Source organism: Aquarana catesbeiana, linkage group LG09 (genome assembly GCF_042186555.1).
Source record: "Aquarana catesbeiana isolate 2022-GZ linkage group LG09, ASM4218655v1, whole genome shotgun sequence".
NCBI lineage: Eukaryota > Metazoa > Chordata > Amphibia > Anura > Ranidae > Aquarana > Aquarana catesbeiana.
The window spans coordinates 225,628,081-225,655,075 of NC_133332.1; the positions used below are offsets into that span (position 1 = coordinate 225,628,081).

The window sequence follows — 26,995 nt, forward strand, 5'->3', positions numbered from 1 at the left end:
GCTGATGGTGATCTGCTGGGGCAGCGGTCTCCATAGAAAGGAAGAAAACTGTGATACACCTGGAGAGGTACAGGCAGGTATAAGTAAGCAATAGACAATCAAGGGTATAGTAAAGAAGGGAGCAACACTTACCCCGGAGGGGGAGCGCCAGGAGTAAAACAGAGCCGATAATACAGCCAGTAAACTTCAGGTAAGAGGAGGCACCAGAAATGACAGCCTGAGTCCTTTTTAAATGCACCGCCATGGCCGCCGGGTTCACGTCCCGCCTGCGCATGCGCAGTGGCGCCGAGCTGAGCTCGGCGCCATCTTGGAACCTGGCAAAGACGCCAGAACGCCCTGAGAGCGCGCTCTGCGCATGTGCAGAAGCGCCGAGATGCCAGCACGAACCAGGGGACACAGAGAGGAACAACAGTGCCCAGCAAGCCACACCACAGAATGGAAAAAGCAAATGGAGACCACTGCACACAACTAAGCCTATTTAAGGCTTATACTGAAGCCGCACACACCCCTGAGATCACCAGAGTGGGGTTCCTTCCATCTAGCTCGTTTAGAGGCTGTACAGACAAGGACTTCCTCACAGGAGCAGCTAGAACCTGGCTGGGGCGAATTCGGTAAGGGGGTGCTTCTGATATCTTCGGTCCTTCAGGTGAGGAAAAATAAGAGAATACTGGGGCGGGGGCCATCTTTACAACTTATAGCTATGTGGTCCTATCAGGTTGTGAGGGGCGGAGTCACAACCCAAAGTGTATGCTGCCATGATGCGACAGGAATGTAATATTCACATTTTGCACACTTTGTTCACTTACATGCATTTGTCATTTATATGCCCTGTGAGATCCAGGATGCATAATTTTTAATCCTACATAATGCATATTATGTATGATAACAATTGAATTGAAGCTAAATTCAAAGTATGGACTTTATAGCATATATGCATTGGTCCAGCTTAGGCTACCGAAAATATGCATATTCCATACCCGCGATTTGAACACTTCCTGACCCATCAACACTTTAAAATACAGCAGTCAATAAAAGTTATCTAAAAAAAAAAAAAAAAAAAAAGCTGACCAAGATCGGACAATGTCACAAATAAAAGAAAAGTCATTTAATGACTAACTATCTCTGGCCTTGTACAGATGCAATAATTAGCTAGCAGAAACCTATCACCTGTTATTCTGTGACTTGTCATGAAGCAGCACACAATCATTGACAGTACCCAGTCTTACTATTGGCAATCTGGGTTTTTTCCACCTCACCTGGAGCATGTCTGGTAAACCATCTCCTGACGCCTTGCTTCAAAAGCCATTTGCAAGAGCTTGTTCTTGTAACTTTCCGCCAGCATTTTCTGCATTGCCGCTGGTGAGACAGAGAGGCGGGAGTTAACAGATTGGTCTACCTAGCTGCTGTGCCAGGGATATCTTTTTTTAATCAGATTGAATTTTCTACATAGTTCACAGAACAAAAAAAATCAACATCAAAATAAAACATAGAAAAATAGGATTTTTTATAACAGCTTACCTGTAAAATCCTTTTCTTTCGATGGACATCACGGGACACAGAGCCACAGTAATAACTGATGGGTTATGTAGGTACCATTAGGTATTGGACACTGGTCACACCCTAAGCAGGAAGTTCAACCCCCTATATAATCCCTCCCCTTCCAGGGATACCTCAGTTTTGTAGCAAAGCAATATAAGTGTATTAGAAGAGGGGCGGGACCTCTGTGTTCCATGATGTCCATCGAAAGAAAAGGATTTTACAGGTAAGCTGTTATAAAAAATCCTGTTTTCTTTCTCGAACATCACGGGACACAGAGCCACAGTAGTAACTGATGGGATGTCCCAAAGCAATGCCAACTGAGGGGGGGGGAAGCACAACCAAGTAGGGTGCAATCAGACCTGAGGACCCTGTACCGCTGTCTGCAGCACACTACGCCCAAAGGCGATATCCTCATGCCTTCTCACATCCACCTGATAGAATCTGGTGAATGTATGGACTGAAGACCAGGTTGCGGCCTTGCAGATCTGAGCCATAGAGGCCTGGTGATGCACTGCCTAATAGCCCTTGTGGAATGTGCCTTGATCTGAAACGGAGGAATCTTCTGTTTCAAACCGTAAGCTTGAATAATCAATTGTCGAATCCATTTAGAAATGGTAGCTTTTGACGCTGCCTGTCCTCTATTGGGACCTTCTGGCAGCACGAACAAAACAACCGTTTTGCGAATCTGAGCAGTTGCTTCCAGATAGGTCTTGACTGCTCTTACTACATTAAAAGAATGTAGTGACCTCTCTTCCGGAGAACAGGGATCTGGAAAAAAGGAAGGCAGAACAATGTCTTGGCTTAGATGAAAATCTGAAACCACCTTCGGTAAAAAACTAGGATGAGGGCGCAATACCACTCTATCCTTGTGTACAATCAAATAAGGCTCCTTACAGGAAAGAGCTGCTAATTCTGATACTCTTCTAGCAGAAGAGATGGCTACCAGAAAAATTAGTTTCCTTGTCAGCAAGACCAAAGGAATCTGACGTATTGGTTCAAAAGGCTGTTTCTGTGACACCGCCAGAACCAAGTTCAAGTCCCAGGGGTTTAGGGGCGCCTTAACTGGAGAATTAAGACGCCTCACCCCCTGCATAAAATTTCGGACCAAAGAATGCGAAGCAAGTGGCCGTTGAAACAATACTGATAGGGCTGAGACCTGGCCCTTGATGGTACTCAAGGCCAGCTTCATCTCTAATCCTAATTGTAGAAAATCAAGAATTCTACCTATGACATATTTTCTGGGATGCCAACCCCTGGATTCACACCAGGATACATAAGCTTTCCAGACTCTATGATAAATCATTCTGGAAGCTGGCTTCCTTGCATTGATCAAGGTAGATATGACAGGACCTGAAAGCCCACGGCTCTTCAGAACGTGGGTCTCAATAGCCAAACTGTCAAATTTAGCGTTTGTAAGGCAGGATGGAACACTGGACCTTGAGATAACAGGTCTGGGCGTACCGGTAGGGTCCATGGGGAACCCACCGACATCCTTACTATTTCTGCATACCAAGTCCTTCTGGGCCAAGCGGGGGCCACCAGAAGTACTGACTTCCTTTCCTGCCTGATCCTGCGAAGGAGTCATGGCAGTAGCAGAATAGGCGGGAATGCATAAATCAGTGAGAACCGATGCCACTGAATCACTAACGCATCCGTCCCCCATGCAAGAGGATCCCTCGTCCTTGCCACAAATCTGTCCCTGGACCATAGCCCCTGGATTGCAGACTGTTCCAGAACTGCTCCCCAACCTGACAGACTGGCATCTGTTGTTACCACCGTCCAGGTAACCGGTAGAAAGGATTTCCCCTTCTGCAGGTTTTCAGGTATGAGCCACCAATTGAGGCTCTGACGCACCGCATGCGACAGGTGCATCGGAAAGTCTAATGCCTGAACCTTCTTGTTCCAGGCCGACAGAATACTGTGTTGCAGTAGTCTTGAATGGAACTGAGCATAGGGAACTGCTTCGAATGAAGACACCATCTTCCCCAGCAGCCTCATACAAAGGCGGACAGAAGGACCCTTCTTGGTCTTGACTGTCAGAATCAGCTCCCTTAAAGCAGTGATCTTTGCCTGAGGAAGAAATACTTTCTCCTGGCTTGTATTTATGATCAGACCCAAATACTCCAGTCTTCTTACTGGTTCTAGGAAAGATTTTTCTAGGTTGAGGATCCAACCTAGATGTTCCAGATACTTGACCGTGGTCCTCAAGCTCCCGTTCAAAGAAGCTACCGACCGGTCTATCAAGAGCAGGTCGTCTAGGTATGCTCTGACAGTTATACCCTGAGCCCTTAATCTGGCCAGAGGGGGAGCCAAGATCTTTGTGAACATTCGAGGTGCAGTGGCTATCCCAAAAGGCAGAGCCACAAACTGGAAATGGCGCCCTCCTATCTCGAAGCATAGAAACTTCTGATGAGCAGGAAAAATGGGCACATGTAGGTATGCATCTCTGATGTCTATCGATGCCAAAAATTCTCCTCCCTGCAGGATGGAGACTACTGTTCGAATTGATTCCATGCGGAAGGACTGTATCTTTAGGAATCAATTCAGATCTCTTAAACCCAGAATGGGTCTGACATCCCCATTTGGCTTTTGGACCGTAAAAAGGTTGGAATAGAAGCCCAATCCTTGATCCTTTGTGGGAACCACCATAATGACCTCTTGCGACAAAAGTCGCTCTAACACTAGAAGGACCGACTGCTTCTTCTCTGGGTCTCTGGGGACACTTGATCTGAGGAAACGAGGAGAGGGAAATTCTTGGAACTCCAGCTTGTACCCTAAGGTTACCGTGGAGATTACCCATCTGTCCTGGAAGTCCTCCTGCCAGAGCTTTGAGAACTGTAGCAGTCTTCGTGCGAGCGGGGGCACCCCTTCATGAAGAGGCCTTAGTGTCTTGTCTAGAAGACTTCTTCCCCCAGGACTTCTTTTGTCCCTGGGGTTGACTCTTGTTTCTTGCCCCAGACGGAGGAGGCCGTCGTGACTGCCTGGAGTCTGAAGCCCCTGACGCTGGGAAAAGAGTCCGTTTGAAAGAGGGATGCTTACTCTTCTTCTTAACAGGTAAGAGAGTGCTTTTCCCACAAGAGATTCTTTTGATATAGTTATCCAAGTCTTCTCCAAACAACCTTGCACCACGAAAAGGAAACCCAGCCAACAGCCTCTTACATGGTGCTTCAGCTGACCAATTTTTCAACCATAAGATTCTACGCATATGTACCAACCCAAGTGAAAGACGAGAGGTTTGCATGATAGAATCTCTGATGGCATCAACAACATAACATAAGGCCGCTGGAAGGTTAGCGAACCCCTGGGCCTGCTGTTCAGGTAAAACCTTGATGACCTGCTTAACATGGTCTGTTAAGTATTGACAGACTCCAATCGCTGCTACTGCAGGTTGAGCCACTGATCCTGCTAAGGAAAAAACATCCTTTAACCACTTGCTTACAGGGCACTTAAACCCCCCTCCTATCCAGACCAATTTTCAGCTTTCAGCGCTGACACACTTTGAATGACAATTGCACGGTCAAACAACACTTTACCCAAATTTTTATAATTTTTTCACCACAAATAGAGCTTTCTTTTGGTGGTATTTGATCACCTCTGCGGTTTTTATTTTTTGTTAAAAAAAAAAAATGTAAAAAAAAAATTTTTTTTTATTTTTTTATATTTTGTTATAAAAAATTTAAAACGGGTCATTTTTCTCCTTCATTGATGTATGCTGATGAGGCGGCAGTGATGGGCACTGATAGGTGGCAGTGATGGGCACTGATGGGTGGCAGTGATGGGCACTGATGGGTGGCAGTGATGGGTAGCATTGCCAGGTGGCACTGATTGGCACTACAGGTGGGCATTGATAGGTGGCACTTGTTGGCATTGATAGGTGGCACTTGTGGGCACTGTTAGGTGGCACTGTTGACACTGTTAGGTGGCACTGTGGGCACTGTTATATGGCACTATTAGGTGGCACTGATGAGGCAGATGTGCCTCTTCCACTTGGGGACCGATGTCCCTCATATCCGAGCCGGTAATCAGCTTTTTTTTTCTACTCGCGCTGTCAGCGTGAGTAGAAAAAAAAAAAACGATTACCAATCTTTTGTTTACATCATGTGATCAGCTGTCAGCCAGGGGACCGGCCCCTTACTCGGATCGGTGATCAGCCGAGTCTCAGTGACTCGGTGATCACAGCGCGCGCTGGGAGCGTGCACAGGGGAGCCGTCGTATGATGGCCTCCCGGGAATTCAGGTCCGCGCTGTGGCCGTCACTCGTCCATAGCGCGGATGTGTAGTGGTTAATAAGGATTCCATCTTTTTATCCACAGGATCCCTGAGCATCTGAGCGTTGTCTACAGGACAAGTCAGACTACTATTTACAGAGGAAATGGCCGCATCAATGGCCGGCATTCCTCACATCTTAATACATTTTTCTTCCATAGGATAAAGTGTTGAAAACTTTTTTGGCGGAAGAAATCGCTTATCTGGGTGAACCCACTCAGAATAAAGGAGCTTCTCAAGTAAATTATGAACAGGAAAAGCATGTGCTGTTTGAGAGGGTTTCAGCGACCCCAAAGAAGAAGCGGATTCCCTAACAGATTCAGGTACGGGCAACTTAAATGTGGAGCGGACCAATCCAGTAAGGATCTGTACTAAGACCTTCTCCTCTTGGGAAGCCGAAGAGGGTCCCTCTCCACCTGATTCATCCGAAGAGGAATCATCCGTCCCATCCTGATCCTCTGAAAGGGATTTGTCTCCTTTATCCCAGAGCTCCTCTACCTGAGGGTCTTGGGAAACAGAGGAAGGCCTAGTACGTTTCTTTCCACTGAATGAAGACATAATCACGGCCATTAATCTTTCCTCTAACCCAGTAATGGTTGAGGAAAAACCTCTTGTGTAATGTATACAGGGGCTGAAGTGCCAGAAGCAGGTACAGCCCCTGACCCCAACAGCTCTCCCTGACAAGCCATCCCTGGCCCCTCAGGGGGGGAGGATGTAGCAGACAGGGGGTCCTCAGAACCTGAACGAGATCCCCTAGCGTCTCTGGTTCTGGGGGTACTTGAACCTCTTCTACCCATAGTGCAAAGCAACAAGGTGTGAGGTATCCAAAATGAACACTGACTGCTGAGCGATGTAGTCCGGCAAAGCCTTGCTACCAAATGCCCAGTCTGGTGTTCCCTTAGTAAATGCAGCCTAGGAGAATGCCCGTGTCCCACCTTACATGCGACCGTCAGCTCTGTGTCCCTCCAAAGCTCAGAGCACCTGTAAAGTGTGCTTGAAATAGCCATGCTTCTGGCACTGTGAGCGTCTGAGCACGCTGACGCTGTGCTGACGCACCGCGCCCCCCCCCCTTCGTTTTCGAAAAACAAGCACTTCCCGCGCTAGCCGACCCTTCCGGGACAAGCCTAGAGGCAGGCTGGGGGTGGAGGAAGAAGGAGGAGGCCGGCAGTGATAGGGCCTGCATGAGCAATGGCTGCCTGGCGGCGGCGGCGGTGACAGTGCGGTTTAAAACCGCCTTAAAGCCCATCTGTAGCCTCCCCCTAGCCTGGGGGGAACATTCCTGAGGAGAAATCCCCCCATCCCATCCTACCTGGAGTCGGCCGGAGGAGCTGTGCAGCGTCAAACCCTGAGATAGATCAGCATGAGAAAGTATGTGCTCTTGGCAGCCCCCGGTGGTCACAATAGGCATAGCGTGCATTTACCTTAAAGGAGAAAACCTACTAGAATTCAAAAATTCTGTGGAATCTCCTCTTACCTTATCCAGCCGCAGGGTTCTGTATACACAGACCCAATCTTCAATTCTCACGGTGGGCTCCGTTTAAAAAAACGTCAGAGACTGGGGCCCCCTACAAATAGGGGGATCCTGCAGTTCTGGCCCTGTAAAGCACCCAGCCAGAAATTAGGAGATTTAAAGCCATTTTCTGATCTGTGGGGTCCAGCTCCCTAAAAAGAGAAGCGTTACAGGTAAAACCTCGTTTCTTCGGACACGAGGCCCGGGTACCATCTAATTCGGCCAAGAAAGGACACTTTGAATGGATCCGGTTCACCTGGCTTGCCCCAGTATAGGATATCAGGATATTCCCTTTGGAGCTTCAGCACAGGACATCTTTACATGTCCAACACCTAAGACACTGGCGTAAAAACTGAGGTATCCCTGGAAGGGGAGGGATTATATAGGGGGTTGAACTTCCTGCTTAGGGTGTGACCAGTGTCCAATATCTAATGGTACCTACATAACCCATCAGTTATTACTCTGGCTCTGTGTCCCATGATGTTCGAGAAAGAAATAGCAGCGACACAATATCAATCTTTATACAAATTAACTTTGTTAATAAGCATCTTAAAACCCAAGTAGCACAATGTACAGCTGTAGCCAAAAGTTTTGAGAATGGCACAAATATTAATTTTCACAAAGTCTGCTGCCTCAATTTTTATGATGGCAGTTTACATATACTCCAGAATATTATGAAGAGTGATCAGATGAATTGCAAATAATTGCAAAGTCCCTCTTTGCCAGGAAAATTAACTTAAACCCCCCCCCCCCCCCCAAAAAAAAACATTTCCACTGCATTTCAGCCATGCCACAAAAGGACCAGCTGACATCATGTCAGTGATTCTCTAGTTAACACAGGTGCCAGTGTTGACAAGGTCAAGGCTGGAAATCACTCCGTAATGCTGATTGAGTTAGAATAACAGACTGGAAGCTTTAAAAAGGAGGATGGTGCTTGAAATCATTGTTCTTCCTCTGTTAACCAAGGTTACCTGCAAGGAAACACGTGCAGTCATCATCGCTTTGCACAAAAAGGGATTCACAGACAAGGATATTGCTGCTACTAAGACTGCACCTAAATCGATTATTTATCGGATCATCAAAAACTTCACGGTGAGAGGTTCAATTGTTGTGAAGAAGGCTTCCAGGCACACAAAAAAGTCCAGCAAGCGACAGGACCGTCTCCTACAGTTGATTCAGCTGCAAGCTCGGGGTACCACCAGTACAAAGCTTGCTCAGGAATGGCAGCAGGCAGGTGTGAATGCACTGCCACAGTGAGGCGAAGATTTTTGGAGGATGGCCTGGTGTTAGGAAGGGCAGCAAAGAGGCCACTTCTCTCCAGGAAAAACATCAGGGACAGACTGATATTCTGAAAAAGGTACAGGGATTGGACTGCTGAGGACTAGGGTAAGGTCATTTTATCTGGTGAATCCCCTTTTCCGATTGTTTGGGGCATCCGGAAAAAACCTTGTCCAGGGAAGAAAAGGTGAGTGCTACCATCAGTCCTGTGTCATGCCAACAGTAAAGCATCCTGAGACCATTCCTGTGTGGGGTTGCTTCTCAGCCAAGGGAGTGGGCTCACTCACAATTTAACAGCTATGAATAAAGAATGGTACAAAGACATCCTCCGAGAGCAACTTCTCCTAACCATCCAAGAACAGTTTGGTGACAAACAATGCCTTTTCCAGCATGATGGAGCACCTTGCCATAAGGCAAAAGTGACAACTAAGTGGCTTGGGGAACAAAACATCAAAATTTGGATCCATGGGCAGGAAACTCCCCAAACCTTAATCAAATTGGAAACTTGGGGTCAATCCTCCAGAGGTGGGTGAACAAAAAAAAAAACCCACAAATTTTGACAACCTCCAAGCATTGATTATGCAAGAATGGGCTGCCATCAGTCAGGATGTGGCCCAGAAGTTGATTGATAGCATGCCATGGCAAATTGCAGAGGTCTTGAAAAAGAAGGGTCAACACTGCAAATATTGACTTGTTGCAAACTTCATATAATTGTCAATAAAAGCCTTTGACACCTATGGATGCTTGTAATTATACTTCAGCATACCATAATAACATCTGCCAAAAAATATATAAAAACATTGAAGCAGCAGACTTTGTGAAAATTAATATTTGTGTCATTCTCAAAACTTTTGGCCACGGCAGTACAGTAATTTAAATAGGAGTGTACATTATAGTATACACATCACACCTATTAACATCAGATTGATAACCCAGGTGACGGCTCAGAAGGCAAATAGAAATACAGCAACCTATATACAACAGGGGACATCGTCCAGTCTCATCAGAAGTATAACAAATTACAGTATATAGAAGGTCGACTGACTAGTTATGGAGGCAGAGTGGAGGAATAGGCTAGTAAGGAAGGGGAAAGCCAAGGGGAACTTTTTTTTTTTAATTTTATTTCTTTGGACAGCCCCAGTACTGATAGGTTAATTTTTCTCTCTCCGATATAGCATCAACTGTATCTTACCATTGTGCAAAGGTAGGACTAGGAGATAACTATCTCTGTGCTATAAGTTTACGAGTGAGGAGAAAAAAAATTATTAGCAGTAGTTTGGATCACAGTGGGACTATATTCTCATGGATACTACTCAAGGGTGCTATTTTAGAAACAAGGAGTGGTGGGATACAGCATCAATCTTGAACGGTGCAAAAAATATTGCACAAGTATCTAAATACTTTGGGGCAGTGCCAAGGCATGTGAATCAGAGTGCTGTCGGAGCTGGAGCACCTAGAACAACATGGCGATTCAGATCCACCACAGGAGTACAATAATAGACCCCATGTAGAATAAATAGCTGTGTCAGTTTCTGGGAGGGGGTGGTAGATACAGCGGGTATTGCTTCCAGTGTTGATGTCCATTGGTCCTCATTTTATGTCACTGACGTCTTACTTTCATTGGGGGCTGAATAGAGGATATTTACCCACTGAATGAAATGTGGACCAAAGTCAAACTTATGTAATGTATGCCACAAAGTTCCACTCTATGCTATCAAAGGCCTTGCCTGCACCCACTGAGGGAACAGCCCCTTTGCACGTATTGTTAGTTCTAACTTGTAAATTAAGGAACAGTCTTCTAATATTTTGAGCCGTAGATCTAGCTGGTATAAAGTCAGTTTGATCAGGATGAATGATGTCCCTGATAAATTTAGATAAACAGTTAGCAAGTACTTTTGCCAGAAGTTTAACGGCAGAAGTGAGCAGGAAGATTAGCCAATAGGATTCAGGCTTAAGGGTTTTTTTTTTCAGGTTTCAAAAGAACAGCTATGATAGCTTTGTTCATAGAAGGGGGAGAGTCCCAAGTTCGTAAGCCTTGTTAAACACAGCCAAGAGTTCCGGGAAAAGAATGTCCCCAAAGATTTTATATATATTTCTCCTGTTAGCCCATCTGGAGCTTTGTTGTACCAGACAGAGCTTTTTGTAGATCTTCCAGGGTAAGAGGAGAATCCAGCTTATTACGTGCTCTGGAACAAAAAGTGGGTCATTTAACCCAGTCTAGATCATAGGGCATTTTCCCCATTGGATACTTTACTGCTGTACCGAAGGAGCAAAAATACTGCAGGCCAAACAGGGCCAGATTATAAAGGTACAGCTCAGATTCCAGCCCATCGCTCATGCCTGTACAAACTGACATATGAAGCCAGAGGTTGTCCTCAAAAATTTCATAAAGTCTGGGATGTATGGGTAAATTCTGATCACACTATACCACCTAGTACATAACGTAGGGCTTAAGGCTAATGCCCTGTACACACGATAGGATTTTCCAATGGAAAATGTGTGATAGGACCTTGTTGTCGGAAATTCTGACCGTGTGTAGGCTCCATCACACATTTTCCATAGGAATTTCCGACACACAAAGTTTGAGAGCAGGCTATAAAATTTTCCAACAACAAAATCCGATCGGTTAAATTCCGATCGTGTGTACACAAATCCGACGCACAAACTGCCACGCATGCTCAGAATAAATTAAGAGACGAAAGCTATTGGCTACTGCCCCGTTTATAGTCCTGACGTACGTGTTTTACGTCACCGCGTTCAGAACGATCAGATTTTCCGACAACTTTGTGTGACCATGTGTATGCAAGACAAGTCTGAGCCAACATCCGTCTGAAAAAATCCATGGATTTTGTTGTCGGAATGTCTGATCAATGTCCAATCGTGTGTACAGGGCATTAGAGTATCATTGTTTTATACAAAAAAGAGTATCCAGCGCTAACCCAGGAGGACCCAGGCAATAATAAACTGCTAGCAGACGCTAAAGGCTAATTTAATAAAAACCTCATATAAACATCAGTAAATAAAGTGCTGCGCAATTCATAAGAGTCCATAAATTGATAAAAACACAAGTGGTGTTGGTGTAGATAAACGAGCAAATTGAAGTGCAAGTGACACGCAGGAAACAAATCTCAAAGACGGGTGTCAGTGATCTCTCCACCGCACACAGATGGCCTCTCACCTCCCAAATTCAACCTGAAACAGGTCACACAGCGAGAGTCAGTGTAGCTGACACAGAAATCTAGGCAAACACTCCGGACATAGCCGCTCCAGGATGCGTCTCAGTCAACATAATATGGCACGTGGAAAGAGATAACAAAGCGATCTAATGCTCTCTGTATGTTCAATCTTTTATTAAGGTAAAAAAGATAAGTTGCACTTACATATAACGGCACTCAGGTCCAAGTGCCGGCGGACAAACGAAACTGATAGTGAACGAGATGGCCGCGGGTGACGTCATGCGAACACCTGACCCCCGTACGCGTTACGTCTGTAGGTGGGACTTCATCAGGCTGAGAGCATTACAGAGAGAGCATTACAATACAGAGAGCATTAGATCGCTTTGTTATCTCTTTCCACATGCCATATTATGTTGACTGAGACGCATCCTGGAGCGGCTATGTCCGGAGTGTTTGCCTGGATTGCTGTGTCAGCTACACTGACTCTTGCTGTGTGACCTGTTTCAGGTCGAATTTGGGAGGTGAGAGGCCATCTGTGTGCGGTGGAGGGATCACTGACACCCGTCTTTGAGATTTGTTTCCTGCGTGTCACTTGCACTTCAATTTGCTCGTTTATCTACACCAACACCACTTGTGTTTTTATCAATTTATGGACTCTTATGAATTGCGCAGCACTTTATTTACTGATATCATTGTTTTATTCCTACTCCATTCTTTTTTTTTCTTTTTTTTATTCCTACTCCATTCTGCCTGATAGCTGTATTGTTATACATTATTCTATTGATGATACTTGTTTTACACCTGTAGAAATATCCATGCAACATGTTTGGTCCCTCGGTCCATGATCTACGTGTAATGAATAAACACTTTGAACTTTTTGTGTGGTGATACCTGAGCAATGTTTGCTCATTCCTTTTTTTTCTTTATGTTGATTTATAGGTTACATTTGCACAAATGTTATGTACATTGTCTTTTTTATGTACAATAAAGTTACCTTTAAAAAAAAAAAATTAATAAGAACTGAAACATACTTTCAATGCACAATATAGACATTTATATCTATGTTTTAACAAATGATTTTCCTTAAGCAGAGGGTAAAGAGGAAACGGTTAAAGGCAATAAGTTACACAGGGTATATTATGTAGCTGTCCAGACACAGGTTTGGTACCTACCAGCAACTTCTTTCCGCCGAAGGTTTTCTGCCTCTTCCTGCGTGATGGCCATGAGCTGCTCCATTTTTATCCTATGCAACACAACATATTTGGACATGTCACTAAGAGAATGATTTTCAAGACTGTGCCCTCCCAAAGATTATAACCATCCTTTTTTGTACACACTATTTTTTTTTTATCAGAAATAAAGTTTATTGAGTATAAACAATCATACAGGAGATTACTTTCAGAAAGAAATGGTGCGATTAGCACCCAACAGTAAACAAAATTAAACAATAACAGAAAAGAAAAATTTCCTATCTCTTTTTCCTTATGTCATGTTGCAATGGTATTGATATATGTGAATACTGCTTGATATAAATAAGGCATGGCTGCCTGCTTTCACTGTAAGCACCGACAATGGTGCTACATAGTAGGTAGGCATGGTAAGTTAGTAAAGACATACTTAAGTTCAATCAGAACCAGTGGAAGAATCATCAACCCATCTATCCCAAATCTTGTGGAATTTGCCCAGACAACCATGGTGGGAATAAAGAACTTTTTTATACGGGAGGGTGAGATTAACAGCCCTCTTCCAATGTTGTATGGTAGGGGATGTAGCCCTGAGCCAAAGGCGGGCTATTAACATTCTAGCTGTGAATAATGTTTCCTGTAGAAATGTAGACAAGTATTTCTGCTCCTCGGTGATGGGGAGAAGGCCAAGTAGACATTGACGTGGGCATAGCGTCAAGGGAGAACCCATGTGGTCGTGGAGAAATTTGACAACTTGCGACCAGTACTGTTGAATGGGTGGGCAAGTCCAAATTAAGTGATAAAAGGTGCTGTCTATACTGCCACATCTGGGACATGCTGGGGTGGTATCTGGCCTGTACTTGCTTAAACGGGAGGGAGTGAAGTAAGATCTGTGAAGAATATAGAGGTGTGTAAGACGGTCTGAGAGTTTGGGGGACACTTTTCTACATGAACCCAGGATCTCCCCCCACTCCTCATCCTCCATCTCCCCCAGATCGTCCTCCCACCTGAACTTTAATCGATACGCCTGCGAGGTGGCAGTTGGCAAAAGGAGTTGATTGTATAGAATGGAGATTAGCTTCTTAGGGTCCTCACCGAGGAGCATTCCCGCCAGGGGATATGACTCCAAGACGGGGACTGAGTCTCCGAATTGGGACTGGAGGGCATGACGGACCTGGAGAAAGCGAAATAACATGTGATTGGGTAAGTTGAACTCATCTTTGAGGACCTGAAATGTCCTTACTGCGCCATCAGCAATGAGTTGGGATAGGTAAATGACTCTGCAAACTATCCACAGCTTGTGATCAGGGATAGTCATCAATTCAGGTAATTGAGGGTTAGCCCAAAGCGGTGTGTGAGCATGTAGGGGAGAAGCCCCAGTGATGGTTTGTGCCATTTGCCAGATTTTGCGATGATGGTTTAACATAATGCATCTATGCCCTGAGCGGGGGGGGGCCCCGGTGTCCACAAAAAAGTATCTGGAAGGGGTGGGCCACAACGTCAGTAACCGATGTGCACACCAGTGTGGAGTAACGGAGCTTATCATGACGGCTGAGGTAATAGAAATGGGATAACTGAGAGGCAATGTAATAGACTGACAGGTCAGGAAGGGCCATGCCCCCTAAGTGCACAGGGCGTTTTAGAGTCAGCCACGAAAGTTTGTGCCGGGAGGAGCCCCAAACGAACGTGTTGAGAATGGATTCCATATTTTTAAACATACGGGCAGGAATGTACAGAGGGGAGTGCCAGAATAGATAGAGCAGTTTGGGGAGAAGGATCATTTTGACTAAGTTAATGCGGCCCATAACTCCCAGAGGGAGTTTTTTGAGGAGATTGTAGATCGGTTCAATATTGAGAGGTGTATATTCAGGGAGGGAACGTGAGCACTGTATACCTAGTTATTTGAATCTACTAGTCCTAACCAGGTGGAGGGCCGCCTCTTCGGGCGTGGGGGCAGAGAGGTCAATGGGGAGAATCAGGGATTTGGCCCAGTTGACTTGCAGCCCCGAGAAGCTACCGAACCGTTGGATCAAGTGTAGAGCCGCTGTCAGGGAGGGGCCTGCATCCTCTAAATACAAGAGCATATCGTCTGCATAAAGGCTAAGTACTTCAGTCACCTGTCCAAGGCGGAGGCCCTTGATGTCGAGGTGTGCCCTAATGGCGATAGCCAAGGGCTCTACGGCTAACGCATACAGAAGAGGGGATATGGGGCATCCCTGGCGGGTTCCGCGGGTTAGGGGAAAAGTATCAGATATCTTGCCGTTGACCTGGATCCGGGCGGTGGGAGCCTGGTATAGGAGTTGGAGCCACCTGATGAAATTGGGCCCAAAGCCGAATCTACGGAGACATTCCCGCAGGTAGCTCCACTCCACTGAGTCAAATGCCTTAGCGGCGTCCAGACTGACCACCACCCTGGACCCGACATTTTCATGTGTGGCTTGAAGATTCATGAACAGTCTCCGGAGGTTAAATGCTGTGTTTTTGTTAGGCATAAAGCCGGTCTGGTCAGCGTGTATGAGACTCAATATCACTTCATTGAGCCTTAGGGCAAGAATTTTTGCTAGTATTTTAACGTCCAATTGTAAAAGGGGGATGGGGCGATATGATTCAGGGTATAGAGGGTCCTTGCCTGGTTTCGGGATGAGGACAATGAGGGCTTCGTTCATGGAACGTGGGAGGGTACCGGAGTCAAAAATGTGGGAGTATAGGGCCTGTAGCTTAGGGAGGAGAATCTCTTGGAATTGGGAGTAAAACTCTAGGGGTAGGCCGTCTGAGCCGGGAGCCTTGGAAGCAGGAAGACTCACCATCGCCTCTAGTATGCAGTCCTCGGTTATGGGTGCCTCCAGAAGCTCAATTTGGGTTTCAGTGAGGGAGGGGAAGTCTACAGTCTGTAAGAAGGAGCACAATTCGTCCAGGGAATAGTTGGTCTTTGATGTGTACAAGTCCGCATAAAATTGTCTGAATTCCTGAACTACCTGTGCAGAGTCTGTAAGTGTGGATCCAGACTCCGAGTGGAGCTGAACCACCACAGGAGGACTATGATCTAAGTGGGCCATGCTCGAATATTTTCTGTTTACTAAAGAATATTCCTCTTTTTGCTTTTTCAAAGTGCAAGTGATCTGTAAGCCTAGATTGTAAGCGAAGTTGGGCGCAATTAGAGGGCGAGGGGTCTATGAGAAAGAGCTGCTCGAGGGAGCCAAGCCGTTCCTCGGCCTGTTGCATGAGTATTTTAGAGGAGGCTTTGTGTCTGTTGAACCTTGTAGAGAGGGTTGAACGGGCATGTAATTTGAGTTCCTCCCATACAAGCCCGACCAACGCCGACCCCACATTGGAGAGAAAGTAGTAGGTCCACTCACGCTGTATGGCCTCCAAGTCTGTAAGAACTGTGAGCCAGAAAGGGTTCAGTCTCCACATGCGGGTCGGGGAGGCGGAGGGTGATCCAGTAAGGTGAATGGTCTGATAAAATCCTGGTCCCGAACCCCGCTTCAAGGAGGTCCGGGATCAGGGCAGAGGAAACCAGGATCATGTCTATGCGGGACATAGCGGCCTGTGAGGGGTGAAGCAGGAGAACGCAGCAGTGGTGGGGTGTTTGAATCTCCAGGTGTCTGTCAGTGCAAACTCCAAGAGAAATCTCCCAAACCTAGTCAGTGTGGAACGGGTGGGTGTTGTGCCAGGTGGGTGGAATCTGTCGAGGAGAGGGTCTATGACCATATTGAAATCCCCAATCCACATGGCACTGTAGGATGTTGAGCCATAAAAGCCAATCCATCCTTGAGGGCAGCAAACTGAAATGGCGGGGAAATGTAAAAGGCTAGAATTAACATCTCAAGCCCCCCAATGGTGGCGTGCAGGAACAGATACCTGCCCTGCTGACCTGACCGCATATTGTGAAGTTGGAATTGGACAGTTTTAGCAATTATAATGGCAACCCCTCTCGAGTTATTGGCGTAAGGGGCTTGGTAAATCCAACCCATCCAAGGCTTTTTAAGTGCCAACTGTAGTTGGCCCGTAATGTGAGACTCTACGAGAATAGATATGTCCGCCCGCATTTGTTTGAGGTGGGAGAGGACGGCAAGTCATTTGGGTTTAGCCCGCAGCCCCCTCACATTCCAGGTGACCAACTTTAGAGACGCCAGATCAGAGAGGGGTAGCCCGCCCCCACACCCATAAGAGTTCAAATGCCCACGCACAGGGATATGCATATAGATAAGTGTATTACAACCTGTGTGCTGGGTCACCGCAGGTGGGGTCACAAAAACCACAGAGCAGCTGTGTGAGACTTGCGGTGAGCCACAACAAGAGGGAATTAAGTAAACATAGTACATTGCAGACAGCAGTACAAAAAGTGCAACAATAAGCATGTCAGATACCATATCGATAGAAAAGAAAAAAAGAAAAAGAGAAAAAAAAATGAAAACCAAAAAAACCTTGAACCTTGCCAACGCTGGACCAGCATGGCTTAACAAACTTGTGGCAGTCCTCCACGGTCGTGGGGACTGTAGCTGGCCAGGGAAACAGTTCTTGGGGGGGCAGCAAGGTGCACCAATGTCGACAGGGGTGAGAAGAGCAAACAAGGATTTGTGAATAAAGCGGAGGTATTGGTGCGCTCCCGACTGTCCCTAGGGACGAACAAAAGTTATTAGAAGTGCAATTTGATGCTAAAAAGACCAGCATCTGAGTACCTAGGTAAATGCGAACATCGTGCTCCTATGTGGCTGGGTACAAATATTTTGCAGGGACATGAGGCAGATTCTCAGGTGTCTAGAATGACGGCATGTACAATACATGGCGGGTAGGGGAGGAGGATGTTAGGCCACATATAGTGATCGCCAGGGGAACATAGTCAAAATGGAGGAGGGGAAGAGGGGCAAACATGCAATAGAACATGACTCACAGAAAGTGAAGGTGCCATCAAGAGTGAAGGTCTCGGGTTCCCAGTTCTGAATCTTGCAGCTGTAAAGGAGATATTCTGGAAAATTAAGACGGTGCAACTGCATCCTGTTGCTCCAACCATGAGATGACCGCGGAGGGGTCCTCAAAGAAGTGGGCCTTTCCGTCCCGGATCACTCGGAGACGTGCTGGAAACAACATGGCATAGGGGAGATGGCGGCTGCGTAACTGACGCTTGGCTTCCGTAAATTTTGCCTGCTTCTTTTGGACCTCAGCGGAGAAGTCCGGGTAAACCGCAATGTGCGTGTCTCCAAACGGAATGTTACCCTTTTCGTGGGTGAGGCGCAAAATTGTGTCACGGTCACGATAATTAAGGAATTTTGCGATGAAAGTTTGCGGGGGGGCTCCAGGCGGCGGGAGTCTCGCAGCCAGCCGATGCGCCCGCTCCACCATAAACATGGAGGAGAATGCCTCCCTGCTGTAGTTGGTAATGAGAAGATTCTCTAAAAATGTAGGGGGATCCGATCCTTCCGCTCTCTCCGGCAGTCCTACAAAACGGAGGTTGCAGCGGCGGAGTCTGTTCTCCATGTCGTCCTGTTTGCTGAGGACGACATTTAGCTGGTATTGAAGCCTTTCAGTGGTGACCTGCAATGGAGAGATGTCGTCCTCCGCCTGCCCAATCCTGCGCTCCGTTTCAGACACCCTCTCCCGCAGTTTGTGGATATCCTGGCGGATCAGGGAGATATCGACCTTAACCTCCTCTATTTTAGAGGTGAGGATAGTCTGGCAGAGGGAGACGGCTTCGAGAATGCGTGCTGTGTCGCCTGTGAGAGGAGCCTCCTCCGCGGGCGAGGAGCCATCTTCCCTAGTCGCGTCCCGCTCCTCGTGGTGATATTTGTTCAGCTTGGCCAGCGCTCCCGGGGTTCGTTTCGGCGGTGACATAAGCACTGAGGGTACACTGCCAGGTGAGGGTATTGTGTGCCAAGTAAAAAGGGCAATAATGTCCCGAAGGATCGGTATTTAGGATGTGATGAAGCCGGAGCTCTCAGTCTGCACTCCCTATTCCATGATTCCATGCAGCTTCAGGCCACGCCCCCCTTGTACACACTATTTTAACGTGTTTCTGAAGTCAATTTTATTTTATTTTTATTACGTTTTGGATAGCATTGCGAAGAGTTAGAACCTCTGTCAGAAGATTTATCCTCTCTCATCGTCACCAGGACAAAAAGATAGGAGAAATGTAAATGTTTACAGTTTTTACTGGAGGTAAGAAAAAAAAAAATGTGATTAATCCTGAAAAGATGAATTAGCAATGACTACTGGTTAAGTAAATGCAAAACAGATTTCTATATAATCTATATAGAAAAAAAAAAAAAAAAGATAATCATCATTGTACATCAGATGCTCTCATTGCTATACACAGTATTTACCATTGCACCTACAGTATTTTTGCTGTGCATTGAACGCCAACATCCTGTTCATTTTTGAATCATAAAGACCAGCTGCATGCTGATGATGTCAGCATTATCCTAAAACTTTATTGTTCAGGATGCACTAACTGGAAGCCTCATCTGGGAACACCCCTGCCCCCCCCCCCCCCCCCCATTTGTTTTACCCCAGAAATGGGCCTAAAGGTGGCCATGCACTATGCAAATTTCATCCGGTTCCAGATGAACTGGACAAACTTTGCAATGTGGGTGACCCTGTTACCACCCTCATGCCCGATATTCTTTTTCTTTTGTAAATTTCTTTTTATTAACCTGCCCAATATTCTTTGACTTAAAAAAAGGAGCTGGACAAATAATGGTCAGATGAACAGTGGCAGCATCCAATCAAATGCAGGCATTTTTTTAGGTATTCTGACAGCCAGTGATGCTGGCTGATTGAATACAATAGCCACACTGGGAGATTCCCCCTTCTACAGGCTGTAAAAAAAAAATCTGTGTATGGCCAGCTTTAGTTGTAGATATGGGGAGGTGCAGGAAGGGAGGACTATTTGTACAGTACAAGTTATTAGCATAATCCAAATTTTAGAAAAAATACACAGATCAAATATACATATTTCATATGTGCTACAAAAAAAGTCCCACCTTGGAAAAAGAATCACCTGCTAAAAATAGCCTTTTTTTTGGCAAATAGGAAATATGTATGAGAAATTGTGTTATGTACAAAGAGTCCTCCCTATCTCTGTGACAGATAGTTTTTAGGGTGAAATGCATCTGAAGGTAGAAGGTCCCAGGCAGAGTTTTCATTGTGCACATACGGAACAATCATCAGCGTCTGCCTGGTCTTTGTGATTTAGAAATTTTTGGGAAATGTGGTTGAGCTCCATCCTATCTGCGCCTGCTTTCCTTGGACACTGGCAAGCTATGTAAACTTGTGAGCAGAAATTTCTTCTGTCTCCATTCTTTTCCTTGTTATTAACTTGCTCAGGCTGTGGACAAGCTGACAGAGGAGTACATGAAATGGATTAAAGGCAATATTTTCTCCACTACTTCAACCCAATATGTCCAGTTTAGATATGTGCCTGAAAGTTTTACCACTATAAACTATTAGAATGGAACTGTTGTTACTATTATATAAAAGAAGACAGTAAAGGATTCATAACTGAATAGCAGCAATAGCTGCATATACCTCACTGTCTCTACTATCGCTTATTGCTGGATCCTCTGTCATTGTGAAAGAAATTGCAGCTTAATGGCTGCTGTTTGCCAGTACACAAGAGGCTTGGCTCATCTTTCTTTTCCTTGAAAAGTGCATAGCAATCTTTGATGCAGCTGTAACTTTGAACCATAGATGGATATACCTCAGAAGGGGGTCTTAGCTAAATTCAACAGTAATAGTGTAAATAGAATGAAAGGAGCTGTATTCATGTGTAAAGGAATACGAAAAGGAACATGAATATGTGATTATACTCATATATCATTCCAATAAATATTAATTGTGAATACAACATTTAGCAAGCTGAAAATCCATAAGTGAAACTGGAATGTTCAAATAAATATAACATTGCAATGTGCATCAATAGTGAAATCAATGTATAGCAAGCTGAGAGTCCATATGTGATATTAATCCCAACACCAAAAAACGATTGCTGATAAATAGTTTCTAGTTCTTCCACCACGAGTGCTCAATGGGAAGGTGGCAACTCACCAGAGGTGTTTGACCCCTTTTTTACAGGATGGCCAAAAAGCGCATTTGGAATACCAATTTGATTCCACTGTCAGCACCACTCCACTTCAAGGGCCCCTCTGGATGAAGCTCCTCTAATGCTTCTTCCAGCAGTCATATGCATTATTATAGTGCTCGTTGCAAGAACTTTTGGGAAATTAATTGGAAGAAACCAGTGGACACTATATGATTATGATTGTCATGTCATAGTATTGAACTGTCCATCTAGAAGTACAGCATTGTTTATGCACCAGCATTTTCTGACTGCCTGGATAAAGGGGTTGTGATTATATGGGTATTGGGACAATGTTGTCTGTTCAATAAATAAATAAAAATGTATTTAATTTATGTACGTAAATAAAGGTTTATTTGGGGGTTTCTGGAATGCAATTTTCTCCATGCTCCGGATAATTACCGGCCTACAAATTCCACAGCAACCTTAAATAGCTCTACTCAACAAACCCACTGAGGGTATGCCACGATGCTCACAAAGACTGTTCTTTTTTATTTTCCTGGCGGCCAAAATTACTATTGCAAAAGTATTGAGGAAACCCACAGTCTCTCTGACACAAGTTAGAAGGAAAATATTGTGGATAACGATCCATGAAAATATTGATGGTATTATTAAATATACATCCAAAAAATTTGAAACCATGTAAGACCCATAGGCCCAATATATTTGACATCAACTACATCTTCCAAATCGAGCAGACATAGTGCTGAGTGAAGATACATAGACCTAACTCTCTGCTTTTTAATTCTTTTGTTTCTTGTATAATCATGACTGACAGATACACTATATTGTCAAAAGCATTGGGACGCCTGCCTTTACACGCACATGAACTTTATTGGCATCCTAGTCTTAGTCCGTAGGGTTCAATATTGAGTTGGGCCCCACTTGCAGCTATAACAACTTCAACTCTTCTGGGAAGGATGTCCACAAGGTTTAGGAGTGTGTCTATGGGAATGTTTGACCATTCTTCCAGAAGCGCATTTGTGAGGTCAGACACTGATGTTGGACGAGAAGGCCTGGCTCGCAGCCTATGCTCTAATTTACCTCAAAAGTGTTCTATCGGGTTGAGGTCAAGACTCTGTGCAGGCCAGTCAAGTTCCTCCACCCCAAACTCGCTCATCCATGTCTTTATGGACCTTGCTTTGTGCACTGGTCCAAATCATTTGGTGGAGGTTGAATTATGGTGTGGGGTTGTTTCAGGGGTTTGGCTTGGCCCCTTAGTTCCAGTGAAAGGAACTCTTAAGCCCCATACACACTATCAGTTTTTCTGCTGAGTTTTTCCTTCAGATTTACCAAAACCATGTAGTGCAAGGGCCTGCCTGATTGCATACACACTGAAAATCCTAAGGTTTGACCTCATATTTTATGGTTTTGGTAAATCTGAAGGAAAAACTCAGCAGAAAAACTGATAGTGTGTATGGGGCTTTAAGGTGTCAGCATACATTTATGCTCCCAACTTTGTGTAAACAGTTCCAACATGACTGCACATCAGTGCACAATGCAAGGTCCATAAAGACATGGCTGAGAAATGTGGACAGCCTTCCCAGAAGAGTTGAAGCGGTTCTAGCTGCAAATGGTTGGGCGTGTAAAGGCAGGCTTCCCAATACTTTTGACAATATAATGTACCATCGCTTGTGTTTCACAATTTGTTCTATAACTTTCTTGAGATGGAGATTCTCTCCTCATCTATAACAATTATTAGGATGTTGTTAGATGCCTTACGGAAGCTGGGAATTTCATATGTAATTAGCTGGAATTTATTTGTTGATATTGCACTCCCTCCTAGTGTCCCTTGCTATTTCTACAAAAAAAAAAAAAATTGCATGTTTTATACACTTTAAAATCTTGAGTAAAAACTTATTGAAGGGAAAAACAAAAATTAAAAGTTTTATATATTTTTGGAGTTAATCTTGATGTAGCATCCACCATCCTCCTTCTCTCTAATATACTTTTATGGTAAGGTATGGTGTGGACACCGGTCCTAAATTATTTGAAACAGATGCAACAAATATTTCCCTGGAGTAAAATCAATCTGCTGCTTAAAAACAAACTGCCTCAAGTTGGAATTCCTTTACAGGGGTCAGTCTACACAAAATTGTTCTCAGCAATTTGGAGTTTCGTTACTCTTGCTACAAATCTGGGTTTCCAGCTCCTCCTATTACAGTCTATATAGCATATAATATGTAAAAAATAAATAAATAAAAACACAGAGAATGTTGGAATCCTCATGAAAAGCATAGCACGTGTACAGGTGAGCAGACTGAGAACATCAATGCATACATCTCACCAATCGATCTCGGAGAGGTGTAAGAAAATGGCAAGTGGTTTACCCTCTTCAGCATCTATTAAATGTGAAATCAGGTGTTAAGCTGGCCATAGATGGTTCGAATCTCGGTCGGTTCAGCAAGGACCAGCCGAGATTCGAACCATCAATGGTTAGGCTGATTGTACTCAAGTCAATCTATCGATCGGCTTGGGTACAACCAGCATGCCGGATTTTTACATGCAATTATTGTCAGCGGCTATAGACGCTAGCAATAATCACTGTGTTCTTACTGCTTGAAAGGCTCCCTGTTCTCCCACTAGAAGAGCACAATAGCTTTGCAGGAGGGATTCCACCATCAACACTGACTATGTAGATGGGGATTCAAGAGATTTTCTTTTCTGCAACCTGTTGCAGGAAAGAAAATCGCATCATCTATGGTCGGCTTTAGACTTATGGGTAGATTTACTTCCAGGTACCTTCTAGGGCAGCACGAGATGGTCTCCAACAGGAACCGAAAACACATCAGAAAAAACACTTACAAAATCCTTTTGCTGAACTAGTCAGTATTGGATGAGACCTAAAGGACATGAACTGAAGCCAAACAAAAAGAAAAAAAGAACATAGAACAGGGGAGAGGTCAGGCTGTCCTGGAACATCACTAGAAAGAAGAGTTAGCAGTATGTCTAACTCTGTATTTCACAAATCATTTTCTAGGACAGCACAAGAGAAGATTACCAAGAAATTACTACAGAAGGGAGGAAAAAAGCAATGAAAGCTCACCTTCCATCAGGTGGACTATGAGTATTACAGATATGGTGGATCCAGGGATATGAATCTCTCAAAAGAGTGATATAAAACAAAAGGTAGTATATCTAACTGCAGAGAAAGTAAATGCTATATTAGAAAAAACTACAGATTAACATTGTATGACGTTATAGAGGACTAACTCCACAACAAAAAATACATCCAATAATAATGTGACCAAAACCTAATGAGGTTCTAATCTAAATGTATTTAGTCATCTATTTGGCCCTGTTATACAACTCTGTTAAACAGCTATGTGCATATGAGGGATATGGATATAGAATTCCTACATATTTTGAAAAGAAAAAAGCTCTTAATATAGTCCTAAGTGCAAGCTGAAAATGTATAGCACTGCATGCAGTGCTGACCCCTATCATTTGAATGGGTTGCATTCAGCAGGCTGTACTGCCTGCCTCACGCTACAAGCAGGGGTAATATTTGCTGCCTCACAAAGCAAAACATCACGGCTGCAGCATGTGTACTCTGTGAGCATATTATGGACAGGAAAAAAAAAGATCTTTATAATCTTAAATGCTCTAAAACAAACCATTATGCAACACTTTTGCTTCCAAAAAGTTAGGAGTCTCATAGATAGCCCTTGTTTTAAAGGAAAGTAAAAAATTTAAAGATTTAGTAAACTTGTCTTGTATTCCCTCATTCTTCAAGCAATTAGCATACCTATGCTCACTGAAAGAATCAATATTCTCCTCCACCGTTTCCACATTCCTTACTGCACTAGGGGGTGTGGAAGGGGGCAGCAAAAAAGATGATGGACTTTTGGCTTTAAGTTCAGAGAGTAAGACTTTTTTTTTAGGAACAGGAGAAAGTTAGGATTTATCGAGAACCTGGGCTTGAGAAAAATAAGTAATAGCTCTACATTGCCCTTAGCAACAGCACTAAACCCTAATGCTAGGAAGACAAAGCCAATAAGGTCAAAACAGGACTACAAGAGGTCACGAAAAAGATCCAAGAGACCAACAGTAAAAAAAAAAGGAAAAAAGAAAAAAATATGCGAGAGGTTAAATCATTAACACCCCAAAATAGGTAAGTTAGAAAACTTACAGTAAGTCAAGCCTATCACTTACTTGCACAATGCTCGTGCCTTGGGTTAATGTAGTCAGTGAAGAGGTCTCCTCTCCTGGATACATGATGCAGAGGGTGCAGCAGTGTGCAAGGGCAACCCAAACACCTGACGTGAGGACATTCGCACCAATGCGATGGAACCTGGAACCAAAAGTGGCCTGCAAGAAACTGTCTCTTAGACCTCACATTTATTGGGCCAGCAGTCAAGGAATAACACCATTCTCCAGGACCCGCCCCTATCAGAAGAGACACCCAGGGCCTCCGAGTCACAATAATGAACGCAGGAGTGGCTTGAGGGGCCTGCGACTCCCAAGGGGGCTGAGCCTGGGGTAGTCCTGGATCCCCAGGATCATGGAGCTGAGGAGGGACGCCTAAACTGCACGCTCATTGGTCCAAGGGGCATAAAAGAGAAAGAAGGGGCTCTGCTTCACTACCCAAACCATGATGGTAAGAAGCCAAAATAAAGAAAGATGGAGAAGGACAGCACAAGGGAGCTCATTGTCTCTACCCTGGGTTCCAGCACAAAGTTTCCCATCTGAAGGAGGAAACACAAATATCGACCAATTCAGCAAAACTTCATTTTAATGTGTTTTTTTGGTGATGTGTTTCCTGTTCCTGTTAGAGGTGGTACTGATCTAATTTGCTGTCCAAACTGACAAACTGGCAAACTGAATTTTTAAGGTCACCTATTAATGACTGCAATAATATTACTAACCTTTCATCTTCCAGAGACTTCAGAATGGCAGAGCTTTGCTTCTGTCTGCAAAAAAGAAGTTAATTTCAAAATCAGAATTATAGTTAGTCAGCCAATGGATTTTCATTTCTTACCTGATACGCTTGCAATTCAACTGCTAGTAAGAACTCGCCAACAGCCGAATTGTTATGAGGGACACAGAAGGGAAGTAAATTAAAACATTCACCTGTTTGCATGTGTCACTACATCACCGGCTGGATGAGTGAGATATGGCTCCCTTGCCAGAACCCTACTTTCTGAAATGTTTTTAGCAGCAAGGGGGTGAAACATACAAAGTAGGCGAGTGTTCTCCCTGCATAGTCTAGCGATCCTTTCACTGGTGACTTTTTGCCTGTGACAGGATCACAACTTTGATATTAGCCTTATACATTTAGTATTTCCTTGAAGTTGTTGTAAAGGCTGAAGCCTTTTTACCTTCATGCATTCTATGGCATGTCCACCATATATGCTTCATGTCTCCTAGGTCTGAGAATCCCCTAAAACATGTAGAGAGGTAGGTAGGGAGGCATTTAATAATTCTAGCCGGAGTAAAGTACCACCGGGACAAGACTTTGTAGGAGTTTTCTAAAGTTATTACATTACAGGAGGAACAAAATATTGCCTCCCAGATTTTTTTTTTAAAGTTTGCGTGGCACCAAAGTCCCTTTCCCAGTTAGAGCAGTAAGAGGGGACACGCGAGTTAGAGTTGTTTAGTTTGGAAGAATAACCTAGAGTATAAGGGTTATGGGGGACGTCCGGCATCTGGTTTTTAAATGCTGTCGCGGTCATTGACCGTCATGGTTTTTTTGTCGGGGATTCCAGCAGATGATGGATTTGGAGATAGTGGAATTTCTCAGAATCTGCATCCTTGAGGTATTGAAAGGTGGCGATGCTTCGAGAGGACAATAAAGACAGAACCGTCATTAAACCCTTGCTACGCCACCAGTGGTAGCTCTGAGGACTCTCCAAACCTGGGGGAAATAAAGGGCAGTTAAATATTTTAAAAAGAGGGTGGTGCGGTGATATCAGTCGGACCGAACATTTTATAGAGCCCCAAACCACAAGGGTGTGGGACAGGACAGG

At 44.6% G+C, this 26,995-nt stretch overlaps 1 protein-coding gene across 3 annotated transcripts in view; it reads right to left on the bottom strand.

The window, feature by feature from the left end:
- The window catches only part of LRSAM1 (leucine rich repeat and sterile alpha motif containing 1), a 145,624-nt gene that overhangs the window by 50,979 nt on the left and 67,650 nt on the right, over positions 1–26,995 (bottom strand). For all 3 annotated transcript variants that reach the window (XM_073599857.1, XM_073599856.1, XM_073599855.1), the window contains exons 14-16: positions 25,895–25,939; positions 12,941–13,011; positions 1,257–1,356 (exon numbers count right to left, since the gene is read on the bottom strand). In XM_073599857.1, coding sequence (XP_073455958.1) covers positions 1,257–1,356; positions 12,941–13,011; positions 25,895–25,939 — 216 coding nt within the window. The remainder of the gene's footprint in view (positions 1–1,256; positions 1,357–12,940; positions 13,012–25,894; positions 25,940–26,995) is intronic.